This window comes from Thunnus albacares, chromosome 2 (assembly GCF_914725855.1).
Source record: "Thunnus albacares chromosome 2, fThuAlb1.1, whole genome shotgun sequence".
Classification (NCBI taxonomy): Eukaryota; Metazoa; Chordata; class Actinopteri; order Scombriformes; family Scombridae; genus Thunnus; species Thunnus albacares.
Window position 1 is genome coordinate 35,134,741 of NC_058107.1, and position 13,753 is coordinate 35,148,493.

Genomic DNA, 13,753 nt, shown 5'->3' on the forward strand with positions numbered 1-13,753 from the left:
GACACACACATGGTTGACCATTTACCGCCGGAGATAATCAGTGCACTGTGGCAGGAGGTGGTAAGAGATTACAGGAATGTGCACAATTGTGTGTGATTGGGCGTGTGTGTGTTTTTGTGTATTTGTGTGCATATGTGGGTGTCTGTGTTTGCAGATAACAACCTGCAGACCATCTGCGGCTCTTCTGCCTGCCACTCGACTGATCCAAATCACAGTATTTCAGTGTAGCAGCAGCAGCAGCAGCAGCAGCAGCAGCAGGCAGAGAATCACAGACGAGCGGTGGATTGCCATGGAAGCGAAAACACATAAGTCAGCATGGCAGGCTTTTAACTCAGAGGACCACATCATCCAGGAGATAATCAAGCTTTTCCCAACGAACACCAAGGTCCCTCAAGGACACTCAAATCCAGAAACAGCCCTCTCTACAAATAAAAGAGATCAGGGGAACCTTTTGAATTCACAAGTTTGCCAATACTCCTGATTTCCCCAGACTTTTTTCTGATTCTTTGTCCTGCAGCCGCATCCCGGCTCTTTTCCATGAATAAGACACAAATCTAATGAGTTTTCTGTATTGTATTTGGATTGCCCTTTTAGATAGAGAGACAATTTAATCTCCTTCAGACAGGTGCAGAGAAAATGAAAGGCTTGTGAAAGTTTCCCAGCTTTTTGACCTCTGGGAAAGCGAAAGTAAGAGACTAAATCTGGTTAATGAAATTTTGGGTTGATAAGATAGAAAGTAGAGAGAAAGAGGAAAAACAGAATCCGCTTAATTCACCGAGTTCATTGACTTTTTGTCTGTTCTTTAGCACTTTTAAGCAAATCTTGGGATAGTGCTAATGCAATGTCACAATCCTCAGGATGTGTCTTCAACCTCATCAATGATCTCGGGATTGTTTAAGGAAAACGTCAAATGCCCTTTACTCTGAATAGTGACAATAACACGTACTATCTTTCAAAACTGATAATAAAATTTAGTTCTCAGTTTTGGATCTCATATGCAATCATGCAAGTGTCTACGGAGGTGCTTTTGTGTCTTTATTATGCAATCAAACAGAATAGGTTTGCAACCGAAAAGATAGATTTGAGAGCAAAACTATCAACACTGCAATCAAGAACTGTTTTATTGCAAGTAAAGTAAATCAAAAACTTTTGTTTGCAAATCCAAAAGTTTTGTTTGCTGCTGAGCTGAATCCAGTGGGAGAGAAGGAGTTTTGAAGTCCATGGAGAAGACAGAAAATCAATATGCATAACTTCCGTCATAGTAATAGCATTAATGTTATGTTTGAACCGGTGCATGTGTTGTTTAACGATCTGTGATGTTGTAACAGGTTAAAAAATACACGTTATTTTGTCAGCCTGTCAGCTAGTCACTCACTCGTCATGGGAACCGCACATTATTCCGAAATAGTCCCATTGGACTGAAAGCCCATTTGTCTGACGGCCCATTATCCCAAAAAAAACAAAACAAAAGCCCACGGCTCCAAAAATACACACTATGGAGTTGGAGTGACTGCCGGTGTTGCACCATATTTGGTGACCGATCAGATTCTGTGACCTGCAGTGTTGGGAGAAGTACTGAGATCCTTTACTTAAGTAAAAGTATCAATACTACAGTGTAAAAATACTCAATTACAATTAAAAAAGTACAGAAGTACTACCAGCTAAATGTATTTACTTTCCAACACTGCAGGTCACAGGATCTGATTGGCTGATGATTAAATAATACGTATTTTTTAACCCGTTACAACATCACAGATCATTAAACAAAAGTGATCTACATGCATCAGTTCAAACATTCCTGCTATAACTAAGATGCAAGTTATGTGTAAATATACTTGCACATTGATTTTCTGTCTTCTCCACGGACTCCGATAGGGCCAATAGAGACGTGTCTTACATCTTTCAGTGAGATTCAGCTCAACAACAAACAAAACTTTTGGATTTGCAAACAAAAGTTCTGATTCATATTTTAACCACAAACTTTTTTTTTTTTCTTGCAATAAAACATTTCTCAAGCTCTCAAATCTATTTTTTGATTGCAAACTTATTCTGTTTGATTGCATAATAAAGACACAAAAGTACCTCCGCAGTGGCCAGATTGAGATGAAGGCTTTAGACTTGAGTGAAACTTTGAGTCACAGAAACGAGGACAGACTTGACAGCTCTGATACTCAACTTTATTTGAGACCTGACACTCTAAAGACTTCACTTTGAAACTTGAAAGCAAAAAATATTCCCAAGTTTGGAACTGATAAAATCCAGGTCAGGCAGTTACAGGCAGACCTTGTCTTGAACCTTCACGCAGCTTTGAAATGAGAGGGAGGTTAATTTGATGGCAAAGATTCACAGACCTAAAAGACTCACTTATGCTTATAAAGACTTGACTTGGATTACTTCTTAAGGACCGCAGTCTCATACTTTTACTTCACTTTGGACTTGGACCTGCCTCAAAAGCTTTTAGAAGTGAGACTATTAAACATAACAAACATCAAACTGTCTGCTGCTTTGAAACTGCTTTGACACAGGATGAGAGGAGCTAAGTCACCTGCTGATAAAAACCTTAATCATGTATTAATCCTTCTCCAACAAGGATTGTGATTTATTTACAACAAAATTACAGAAATTCTTTGGTCACCCATGTTCACTTGTGTGCCCTAAGACTCTTTCTTTTCTATCTTTGTATTATTTTCTATTTACCTATAGCGTAGGAGGTGATGGAGGAGTTGAGTGAAGGTCATTAGCAGATGCTGCAGAAAAAATGTTTTTCATGGTCTAATGTTAGCCAAAATATATATAAAAAAACACCCTAAACAACATTATTCTTCACTTATTCTTCAGGCTCAGTACTTTTGAGAGCTAATGCATGAAAAATGCATAATCAGAGACCTTTAAAGGGCTGTAAGCCAGCAGACCTGAGATGGACTGTAAATAGAGTCGAAGCTGGTCGGAGAGCTTTTGGCTGCAGTCCACAAAAACAGAAATAAATGACTTTGCAGAGATGGGAGTCGGCGTCATCCATAAAACATCGGCTAGCTGCCGGCTGGAATGGTCATGCTGTTATAATGACAATAACATTGTCATCCTTCATAATTTCACCGGGGGGGGAGGGGTGAATCGGAAGAGCCGATGGACTTGTCAAACAGTAAAGGAAAGTCACAGAACGGAGATTGAATCCTTATCGGCAACATTTTCTAATTTACTCTCAGTGAAACAGGCAGCCGTGACGTCTAAAATGATGGAGCATGTTGGGGGAAAGTAAATTTGATGGCTATGTGACACGGAGCGTTAACAACAACAACAAATCACAGCAAATCTCAAATGTATTCACAGACTTGGAAGCGTTGTTTAAAAAAAAAAAAAAACAAGACAAAACAAAACCCCAAAGCAAATAATTTGACTTCACAATAATGACGAAGACAAGAGCTCAGCGGGAGAAGAGCTCAACTCAAACCACTCAGCCCCTCCGCTTCTGCTTGATAACAGAGCTCAGCTATTAGCCTTCCAAAGCTGGACGGATGATCAGAAAAAAATATCTAATTCCCTCCATTTCTGCCGGGGAACAGAAGAGCCCCAGGGTCTCTCGGAGGCTCAAAGTGTTCTCCCCGAGACAGTAATTGAAAGCCAAGGGTCCTGCTTCCTATTCAGCCGAGCTCCAGCCCCGCTCAGGGCTCAGAGCTCAGTCCATCCATCAGTGGGTCATTACGGGCCTGATTAGTCTCCTGCTTTAGAGCCCAGTAATCCAACTTTCAGGAAGCCTATTGTCCCCGGCACAGCCTGGCATCGACAGCCGCTGCTGCTGCCTGGATGGTGGCCTTGGAAGTACAAAGAGTGCCACTAAGAGTGCCACGCTCTGAAAACTAAGGATTCATTGGCTTGAGTTTGTTAAATTCCAGGCAGAGCCAATAATCACTCAGGGTTTTACTTTTGAGCTTTGTAGAAGCAGTCGGGGTTCATGAAGTCATTATTCAGGTTTTCTTTAAGTAGATTTTGGGTTTTTTTATTGCCTTAGATCTTACTTTTCTTTTTCTATTTTATGTTTTTCTTGCACAGCTCTCCTCCATGCCACTCCTCACAGTTTGGTGACCTACCAGTCTTGTGCACTTTCAAAAGTCACCTCCTCAGCTTGAGGCCTACAGTGTTAAAGCTACATTAGGCAACTTGGCACGCCGGCAGTTCCACATGGCAGTGGGAGGTTTGAACTTCAATTTGAGCTCCAATATCCAGAAATCCCGAGAGGTAGCGTCGGTAAACTGCACACAGCATGCTCGTGTTTACCACCCCAGCTGTTCTGTGATACAATTTATTAAAGACAACTAAGGAAACACAAGAGAGAAGTGATGTAATTTTGGAGAGTAAAGCTAGATAGATGGAGTGCAAACGCGCTGCTGTTGAAGAGGCACTTGGATATCATTTTTTACTGAATTTGCCACTTGTGTGCCCTATTTGAATCTGTCCAAACCCAACAGCAGAATGTATGCTCCTTGAAAATGCAGCTACTTTTTATGCATTATGTGAATAAAGAATATTTTCACACCGAAGCCTTGTGCAGTCATGAAATATAAATCTTCTTCCTCTTTTAACTTCACACCATCACTACCAGTGAAATGAGGCCTTTCTTTCTCGAGTCCCAAAGGTGCTGGGACTCATCCGAAAAGCCTCAGACATAAATGAAGGGCATTCTCCTCCATCCTGCACTTTCTAAAGCACGACCAGCCCGTCCTCAAAAGGAAAAACGACGGTATAGGTTGAAAATTCAGCCTGCAAAAACAACTATATGGTTAAGTTTGAGAGACAGACGCCATCTAGCGGCAATTATGACCCGTAGCAGTGACGCAGTTCAGATGACGTCTATATAAGGTGACAAATTTCCGGGTTGGGTGGATGCTGAATGCCAAATACTGGACTTAGCTGCAGGACGCCGCTGTTCACTTACCGTTTCCAATTGCAACCCTAACCCCTAAACCCTAACCCTAACTCCCTAACCCTAACCCTAACCCCCTAACCCTAACTCCTAACCCTAACCCCCAACCCTAACCCCATCCCCTAACCCTAACCCCCTAACCCCCTAACCCTAACCTTAACCCCTAACCCTAACTCCCTAACCCCTAACCTTAACCCCTAACCCTAACTCCTACCCCTAACCCCCAACCCTAACCCCTACCCCTAACCCTAACCCCCTAACCCCCTAACCCTAACCTTAACCCCTAACACTAACCCCCTAACCCTAACCTTAACCCCTAACCCTAACCTTAACCCTAACGCCCTAACCCTAACCCCTAACCCTAACCTTAACCCTAACGCCCTAACCCTAACCCCTAACCCTAACCTTAACCCCTAACCCTAACCCCCTAACCCTAACCCTAACCTTAACCCCTAACCCTAACTCCCTGACCCTAGCCCTAACTCCTAACCCCCTAACCCTACCCCTAACCCCCAACCCTAACCCCTACCCCTAACCCTAACCCCCTAACCCTAACCTTAACCCCTAACACTAACCCCCTAACCCTAACCTTAACCCCTAACCCTAACCTTAACCCTAACGCCCTAACCCTAACCCCTAACCCTAACCTTAACCCCTAACCCTAACCCCCTAACCCTAACCCTAACCTTAACCCCTAACCCTAACTCCCTGACCCTAACCCTAACTCCTAACCCCCTAACCCTGACCCTAACCCTAACCCCCTAACCCTAACCCAAGTGATCATTTTAACCCAAACCATGATCTTTCCCTAAACCTGACCAAGTGTTTTTGTGCCTAAACCTAACCAGACCTGAACCACGACGCGCTGTCACACCATAAAACATAATTATTTTGTAAAAGTGATTTGGAAAGCACCGGTAGAGGCGGCATATTAGAAAATGCTCCTATGGGTCGTTCTGGAGTTTAATTATGAGGATGTGTTGTGCACAACAGAATGCAGCATCAGGACATTTTGCAGTAAATGGATACTGTTGTGTGTGTGTGTGTGTGTGTGTGTGTGCATGTGTGAGATTATGTGTGTATATATGTGGGATGCTAGTGATTTACAGAAGGGGGGAAAAAAGCAGAGGAGTTGAGCCTGAAGCGCACCATCTGTACGTGGCCAGACAAACAGAGCTGCCCTACAAAACCAAACTGTGTGTGTGTGTGTGTGTGTGTGTGTGTGTGTGTGTGTGTGAGCAGAGAAACTGAGAGACAGAAAAAAAATCACTGAAAAGTTTCTCTGCTGTCAGGACAAAGGTTAGGATAAGTCTCCGGGAAATGAATGTAAGTCAATGTAATCTAATGAAGTGATGACTGTGTGTGTGTGTGTGTGTGTGTGTGTGTGTATGTGTGTGTGTGTGTGTGTGTAGAGATGTGGATCTCCCACTGTGGAAGATCACTCTCCACAGTGGGAGATTGACAGAGCGGTGACAGGAGCACAAAGGAATGATGGAAGAAGACAGATGCCTGCAGGACACAAACACACACACACACACACACACACACACACACACAGGCATTTAGTATTTCAATACTTGTTAAGTCCCTCACTGACATTATACATTCCTATAGTTCCTTACCTTAATCATCACAAATACACGTCTAACTCAAGTCCAGGTTGCTTACAGCAGTCATGGAGCAACATTTGTTTCTGTGCACTTGAACGTAAGTCCGATATTCACTGTGAGCCACGCCCAAACACATTACACACGTTGTTATTATAAAAATATATCGTAAAAATATCAGTTATAGCTGCTTTAAACCTACTTTAACCCTGAAATGGCAGTTCAAAAGCAGCGGGAACCTAACTAAACATTCTTACTTCCTGAAATGTCCTTGTCCAGGTCAAGTACAAGCAAACACACAGACATTTACAGTATGTATCTGATGCTTGTCTGTCTAGACATCTTCAATATCGAAAGCTTGTCCTGCCTTGTATGTGTGTGTGTGTGTGTGCGCTCATGCTTAGTAACAAGCGAGCTGCCAAATTTTTGTCATGCTAGACACCCCTACTCCTCCTCCTCCTCCTCCTCCTCCCCCTCCTCCTCTCTCGGTCATGGTGGCTGGCGCTTGTTGGCAGATAATTGCGTCCTTGTTGTAAAGAACCTCACAGGAAGCGATGACAGAAGAGGGAAAGGGACGGCTGCCATTTGAAAAAGGTCTGACCTGCTCTTTCTTTACAGTGGTTAAACACGCGGGATAAGTCTGCGCCTCGAGCAAACTATTTTCAGAGATAAAGTCAACAGAGAAATACCGCGTGGACACGTCAAGTGGAGAGTTGAAGCAATTTTAAAAGGGTTTAAAGGAATAAAGTGGATATAAAAGATGTTCAGATTGTGGTACCTCAGTTCATCAAAGAATAAATAATGTAACTCAAATGTACAGAACAAAATACAAAAGGAATATTTTCTGAGATCCAATATTATCCGCGTCTTACAACTACTACCCATGAATACTACATTACAAAATCCACTTTTAAGCCGAGGCAGAGATGCAGTTACCTTGAATCTGACCAGTAAAATATTGTCCAGGTAATCATTAAACATCTCTCTCCTTTCCTGAACTATTGATCTTTGAACTTCTGGAAAGGAAGATACAGAAATTGGTCCCTGAGCTTCTTTTAGGAAATCAAACATACAAAAGGTGTTTATTTGGTATAAATCGATAATAACAAAAAAAAAAAAGTATTTTCATTTGGATTTTTTGTTTCCTGCTAAAAGACAGGTGAGAATATGTTTCCACTACAACATGGTGAACTCTAGATAGTAGAGGAAAGGAAACTACAAGTCTTATTATGCTGCATTTATAATAATAATCAGAAGTTTAATAAAATAATTTAGGGTTAAACTGCATCATGTGGAGCAACCTGGCAAAAAAATGTTATGTAATCCATGCAAATTATTATATTATTAGTAATATTAGCTGTTCTTTTGGACAATTGGAAATGTTTTTACACCATAAATACAATAAAAAAAAGACACTGTCGATATTGAACCATGTAACATTTGATTCTTCTGTTATTTCACAGTAGAAATGATTTCAGCATGGATTTATAAGCACATGTACTTCTTGTAGTTTCACTGAATTCTTTCTGAACTTTTGTTCTTTTGGCTCCATCCCCAAGATGATGTATTTGGGAAAAAAAAAAAAAAAAAAAATCAATTGCTCTTCTTCTTGACTGTCTGGGTTACAGTCTGGGGAACTTGGTGAAGAGACGCTTTGAGCTTTGAGGTCCAACACACTAATTTGGCTCAGCTGTGCAACACCCCGGAAAGAGCTCCATCCAGTATTAATGGAGGATCGATACGGGGACTTATGCTTCTGGTTCGAACTGAGCCAACGAGGAAGCCGGATGACTCTAAATTAAACACCAGAGAGCCATTAAAACATTTTTTTTAAGTTATGTTTTTTTTTACTATTTAATTTTAAAATTTGTGGAAAAATGTTTTGACCTTCATGACACCTAATTAATTCTCTTCTCTCAGCCTGGATTTATAATTTTAGGAACGAGTTGGTTAATGATATTAAAGAGGATCCTGCTAAACTACATTAAGTAAACAAACTTCTTCCATATCAATGTGAGATTAAATCACATTTGCCGACTTCTACATCTGCTAGTTTGGAATTAAAGATACACTGAGAGCAGAAAGTGAAGGATAGTTGCTGTAAAAATCAATCATCAACTCTCAACATTCATCTCTCATCCTCCTCTTCCTCCTCTTCCTCCTCCTCTGTCCAGCCTACCTTCTGGTTGACGCGGACTTGGAGCAGGATATTCCGGTAGCTGTGGCCGTCGTTGACCTGCAGCACCGCCCCGTCCTCCGTCCCCTCCGAGCCGTCGTGGACGTACTGGATCTGTTCCCGCGAGAGCTCCTCCAGCTTGAATCGGCTCAGCACCCGGTCACCGTGGAGACGGGTCAGCCTGCCGTGGCGGGGCGGTTCGAGGACCATGACCAGGACGTCGGCGGGGTTGTCGGGGTCGTTGACCTGCAGGACGGACTTGGTGATGGTTGCCGGGGCGCCGCGACCCTCCACGGGTAAAGGAGAGAGAGTCACGACCCTCGGAGGCTGGAAAGGACAAAAAGCTTTCATTATAACCTTATTTATTAATGTTTTCTGAGACTTTCAGTGATTTCCTGGTGAATCCCTTCAAAACAAGTCCATGGACCTTGAAGCTGTATGTCCCTGAACCTCTCATGTACTGGATCATCCAGGATCCCGTGCAGGTGCAGGATAGTTATTCTTAAAAGGAGAACAAAACGTGGCCTGCGGCTTGCCAAGGGTCTTGAAATAACACCTTGTTTTTAGGGTAAAAAGCAAAGTTTCGGTTTTGAAACGCGCTGCCAGAGCAACACCGGAGAAAACCTTTTAAAACTTTCAGAGGCTGAGAGAGAGAGAGAGAGCACAGCAAGAAGACACAGCAATTTCTCCCAAAAGACTCCCAATTGTCATCTTCTCCCAGGGGGGTCAGGGGTGTGCGGGGAGCCGCGGCGTCCTGCTGCTGCTGAAGGAGATGAAGAAGATGAAGGTGAAGGTGGGGGGTGGGGGGGGAGGTTAAGCAGGGTGCCTCATTAAGCTGCACTCAGCTGTACCTGAAGCCTCGCTGCTGCTGCAGGAGAAAAAGCTTCATCTCGTTAACAAAGTCATTTTACCGGCATCGGTGAGAGAAAGAGGCCTCCTATTGTGAACAAGGTTATGACTTTATACAGAGCTCACTGTGTGTCTGTTTTCAAACCTCTATGCTTTTATGAAAAAAAAAAAAAAAAAGGGATTGTGGATATTTCTGGAAAGTGAGGTTGCTTTTAGCCAGTCCTCCCTTCTTTGAGACACTAGATTGAGGTGCTGTTTGATATTATTAAATCAAATTACCCTGACACATGTAAGTGTCACATGTAGTGCAAAACCAACTCTCACCTCTCATTAACCTCCTGTATAAAACCACAGGCGGCAGTTTCAAGAAAACAAGAAACCCGCTGCTGCCTGCTCAGCACCAAACAACAAACACACAAAGTTAGCTACAAGCTAAACTAGCAAGTGGAACATCTAAGCTGCTAAAGATCCTGATATTCTTGTCAGGAGTTGTTTTTTTTTTAGTAGATGCAGTATTCATTTGTTTTATACATCTATTCGTGTAGAGAATATTCACATAATATATACAAACTATCTCAGGGTCTTTCACAGTTTTGGGGAAATTGAAATTCAAGTCAATTTTATTTGTATAGCTCAATATCATGAATCACATCCTCTGTCTTTAGACTCTCACTAATAATATCCCGTACCTATTCATACTTAACTTAACTAACTACTTAACTAAAATAAATAAAAAACAATAAAATATCCTCATTAGGATAGAAGTACAGTTACATCTTTTGTCTGTTCATGTGTCTGTGTTTGAATATCTGACACGCAGAACAACAAAGAAAGACAAAAGTAAAGGCTGGAGGCCAGAATATCAGCATTGATGTTGTTCATTTTAATAAACCAAAACATTTGTTAGCAGGGCAGCTTGGCAGCGACGAGAGCGCAGGTAGACACGCACGGGGTCGTCCCCGCGGAGACGCCGCTCGCTCTTGACACGGCCCTAAATCAAAACCCGACGTCAAGCGAGGTGCTCCTAACGAGAGGGCTCGGGTCCAGTTCTTTGACCTCGTCAGCTGCTGGCTCGATCGAGCGAACGGGGACGCATGAAACAACTTGTGGAAAGTCATACATACATATTCTCCCTTGATGTTTTCCAACCAAAGTGACCTCAAACACACAAAGCACAAACACAAAGAGAGGGAGCATATTGTTATCCGCACAGCACCTCCTGCCATTCGGTAACAGCTTTTTTAGACGTCGGAGGTATTATCTCCAAGAGACAGAGGAGCGGGGCCCTCGGGCGCACACCTAAATCCTGTGTCGTCACCGTTTGTAGGAGGAAAACAAAAGATTTTGGATGTGTTGGAGGTGGTTGTGAGTGGGTGTGTGTGTGCTGCTTTTAAAATCGTGCAAAGACATGCTAGCTCACTAAAGGAAAACAACGAAAATCTGCCCTCCCCCTCCCCCCTCCCCCGAGGCAGATGAAAACATACACAAACACAAGCACACTCAGGTAGGAGGGCTAACCTTTTAGCCCTCACAGGTGAGGCAGAGGTAAGGTTCATATTTTGGGAGAGAGAGAGCTGTCATCACCCCTGAGGCTCTTAATGCTCTGCAGCACTTCAAAACAAAAAAAACAAAAAAAAAAAAGTCCTGCTTTTTGGGGGGATTTTTTTTTTTTCATTTGCTCTTTATTTTGGTTTGTTTTTCCCCTGCTGCGTTCGTGCTGGATGATATTTTCAGATCCACGACGGGTGGAGTGGAAACATCTCCCATGTCGATATCATCCCCTTTCACATGGCTGTAAGCCTCCAGGTTTGTAACAATGCTTTTTATCTGCAGCCCCCCCCCCCCCTCTCGTGTTTTTGTGTGCCATGTGTCAAGCAGACACAGCACAGCTTGTTGTACTGCTGTTTTACCTCACCTAACATGGTCTAAAAATGATGATGCATTAAAGTATTAATCATCACTGATCTTATAAACCTCCTCTTTACAGAAAGTTAGCTATATATCAGCACTGATTGACAGCTAAGGGGCAGTGCAGGAACTCAACAGCTAAGAGGGCTTAATACTAAAAATATCACCTGAGCAAAATATAAAGTCTGAGAAACTTGCCACTTTAAGATGAGTTAGATAGAAATGTAGGCTAGAAAAATGTTATGTGTGTGTGTGTGTGTGTGTGTGTGTGTGAGACCACCTCTGTAGAAATACCATCAGCAGACTCTCAGAAACTTTCTTTCAAAAGAAGCAGCCAGAAGTGTGGGGTGGAGGAAGGGGGGGGGGGGGGGGGGGGGGGGGGGAGGCTATCTACAGCTCAGATCTTTCATTCCTCAGGCTATTACAATCTGAGGTGCCCGCTGGCTGGCGATCTGATGGGGATTTCAATCAACAATTTCTTTTTCACAGCTTTTAGTTATATCAGGAGGGCCGCGGTACGCGAACAAACGGTCTTTTTCTCCGTGGCCGTCCAAGCTTTATATTTAACCTGTTTCAACTGTGCCTTTTATATTCAGGGCAAAGAAGGCAACTTGCTCTGGCTTTTTGCTGAACAATATGTGTGGATTCATATGAACTGAGACATACCTGTGAGTGCAGGACATTGTGATCCTTTCTGTGCATGTTTACTGCGGTCGAGTATGTTCTTACATACATGTTTTATAGTAAACATGTATGACTTTGTGTATTAAAGATGTAGAAACAGGGAGAAATATATTTATTTTGCAAGAAAAGGCATTAATGTGAACAACAAGCGCGCTGAAGGTTACATCAGTTTTCGTGATGCGCTTTGATGTAGACTGAAAGAAGCAATCTCGTGAGACTGCGTGTTTCTCTTTGTGAGAAGTTGTATGTTTTGGAGTGAAGAAGTTCAAAGTTTTTTTGTTTTTTTTTTAAAAAAAAAAAAACCACAGCGAAGTAGATCAGACAGTGACGCACTTGTTGTGGCTTGTTGTCCGTTGGGAAAGGGTCGATGTAACTGGAAAACCTTTATGTATTCTCACTATACATGTCCAAAAACTCTACAAAGATATTATTGCAGTAGAGTTAAGGCGCAAAAGTCTTGTTGTTGAATGTAATTTAAAAAAACAAACTCTACCAGTATACTGGTGGACAGAAATGACCTGCTATCAGTCAAAACATGCTCACTGAGGTTGAGTGTTGTGAATAAATTGCTGTTTTTTATTATCAGCTGGTGTATAATTGAATGCGCCCTGCAAACAGACCCAAATAACTGTATCTCCATTCAATCAGCGTCTGCAAGCAGCACTCTGAGCTCCGCGTCTGCAACACTCATTTACTCTGGAGGCTGACGCGAAGTTAAGAGAGCAGTCATGTGTGCTGCTCATCGTGTGGGCTTCGTCACCACAAGGACCTTGAAAAGTAAAACTGAGCCTCTTAGGATCACCTGTATTCCTTTTTCTATCTGTTTATTTCAATGTTTTTTTTATTATTCATCCTACCTGTGACTCACTGGACTACACCAAAGATACTTTTTAAAACAGAAAAATGTATGTTTGAAGTCTGTGCTTCATCAAAGATATGGATGATTTTCTTTTTCTTAGAAAAACACAAATGCACATTTTCAGTTTTGTTATGTTTCATCAACAATCTTCCTCTTCTGCTGCGTAGTCTCTCTCTGTTTTTCTCTTCCACACATCAAACACAGTAACACAGCTGTCACACTAACCCCATCAATAAATCTCCCACAGATGCCTTTAATCCTTTGTTCCTCTTCTTTTTGCCATATTTGTAGCAAAATCAGAGGTCAGCTCGACACTAGTCAAGCTGACATCGGCTAATCACGACCATCACTCCATGACATACCCGGAAAACAGTGGAGAATGAGCAGAATGAGAATAGATCTGATCAGATTTAGCAGATTAAATGTGGCTGCTGTGCTGAAGCTACTATGTTTCACAGTTTCTGTTTGTGATTGTTTATTATAACATATGTTTGTGTGCGTTATGCTGATTATATACACTGCTAATAGATAACATGCTAATAGATAACATGCTAATGGCTAACTTGCTAATGGATAACATGCTAATGGATAACATGCTAATGGATAACTTGCTAATGGATAACATGCTAATAGATAACTTGCTAATGGATAACTTGCTAATGGATAACATGCTAATGGATAACTTGCTAATGGATAACTTGCTAATGGATAACATGCTAATGGATAACATGCTAATGGCTAACTTGCTA

At 42.2% G+C, this 13,753-nt stretch overlaps 1 protein-coding gene across 2 annotated transcripts in view; it reads right to left on the minus strand.

The window, feature by feature from the left end:
• fras1 (Fraser extracellular matrix complex subunit 1) overlaps positions 1 to 13,753 on the minus strand; it is a 298,584-nt gene that overhangs the window by 79,977 nt on the left and 204,854 nt on the right. For both annotated transcript variants that reach the window (XM_044332436.1, XM_044332428.1), the window contains exon 28: positions 8,708 to 9,031. In XM_044332436.1, coding sequence (XP_044188371.1) covers positions 8,708 to 9,031 — 324 coding nt within the window. The remainder of the gene's footprint in view (positions 1 to 8,707; positions 9,032 to 13,753) is intronic.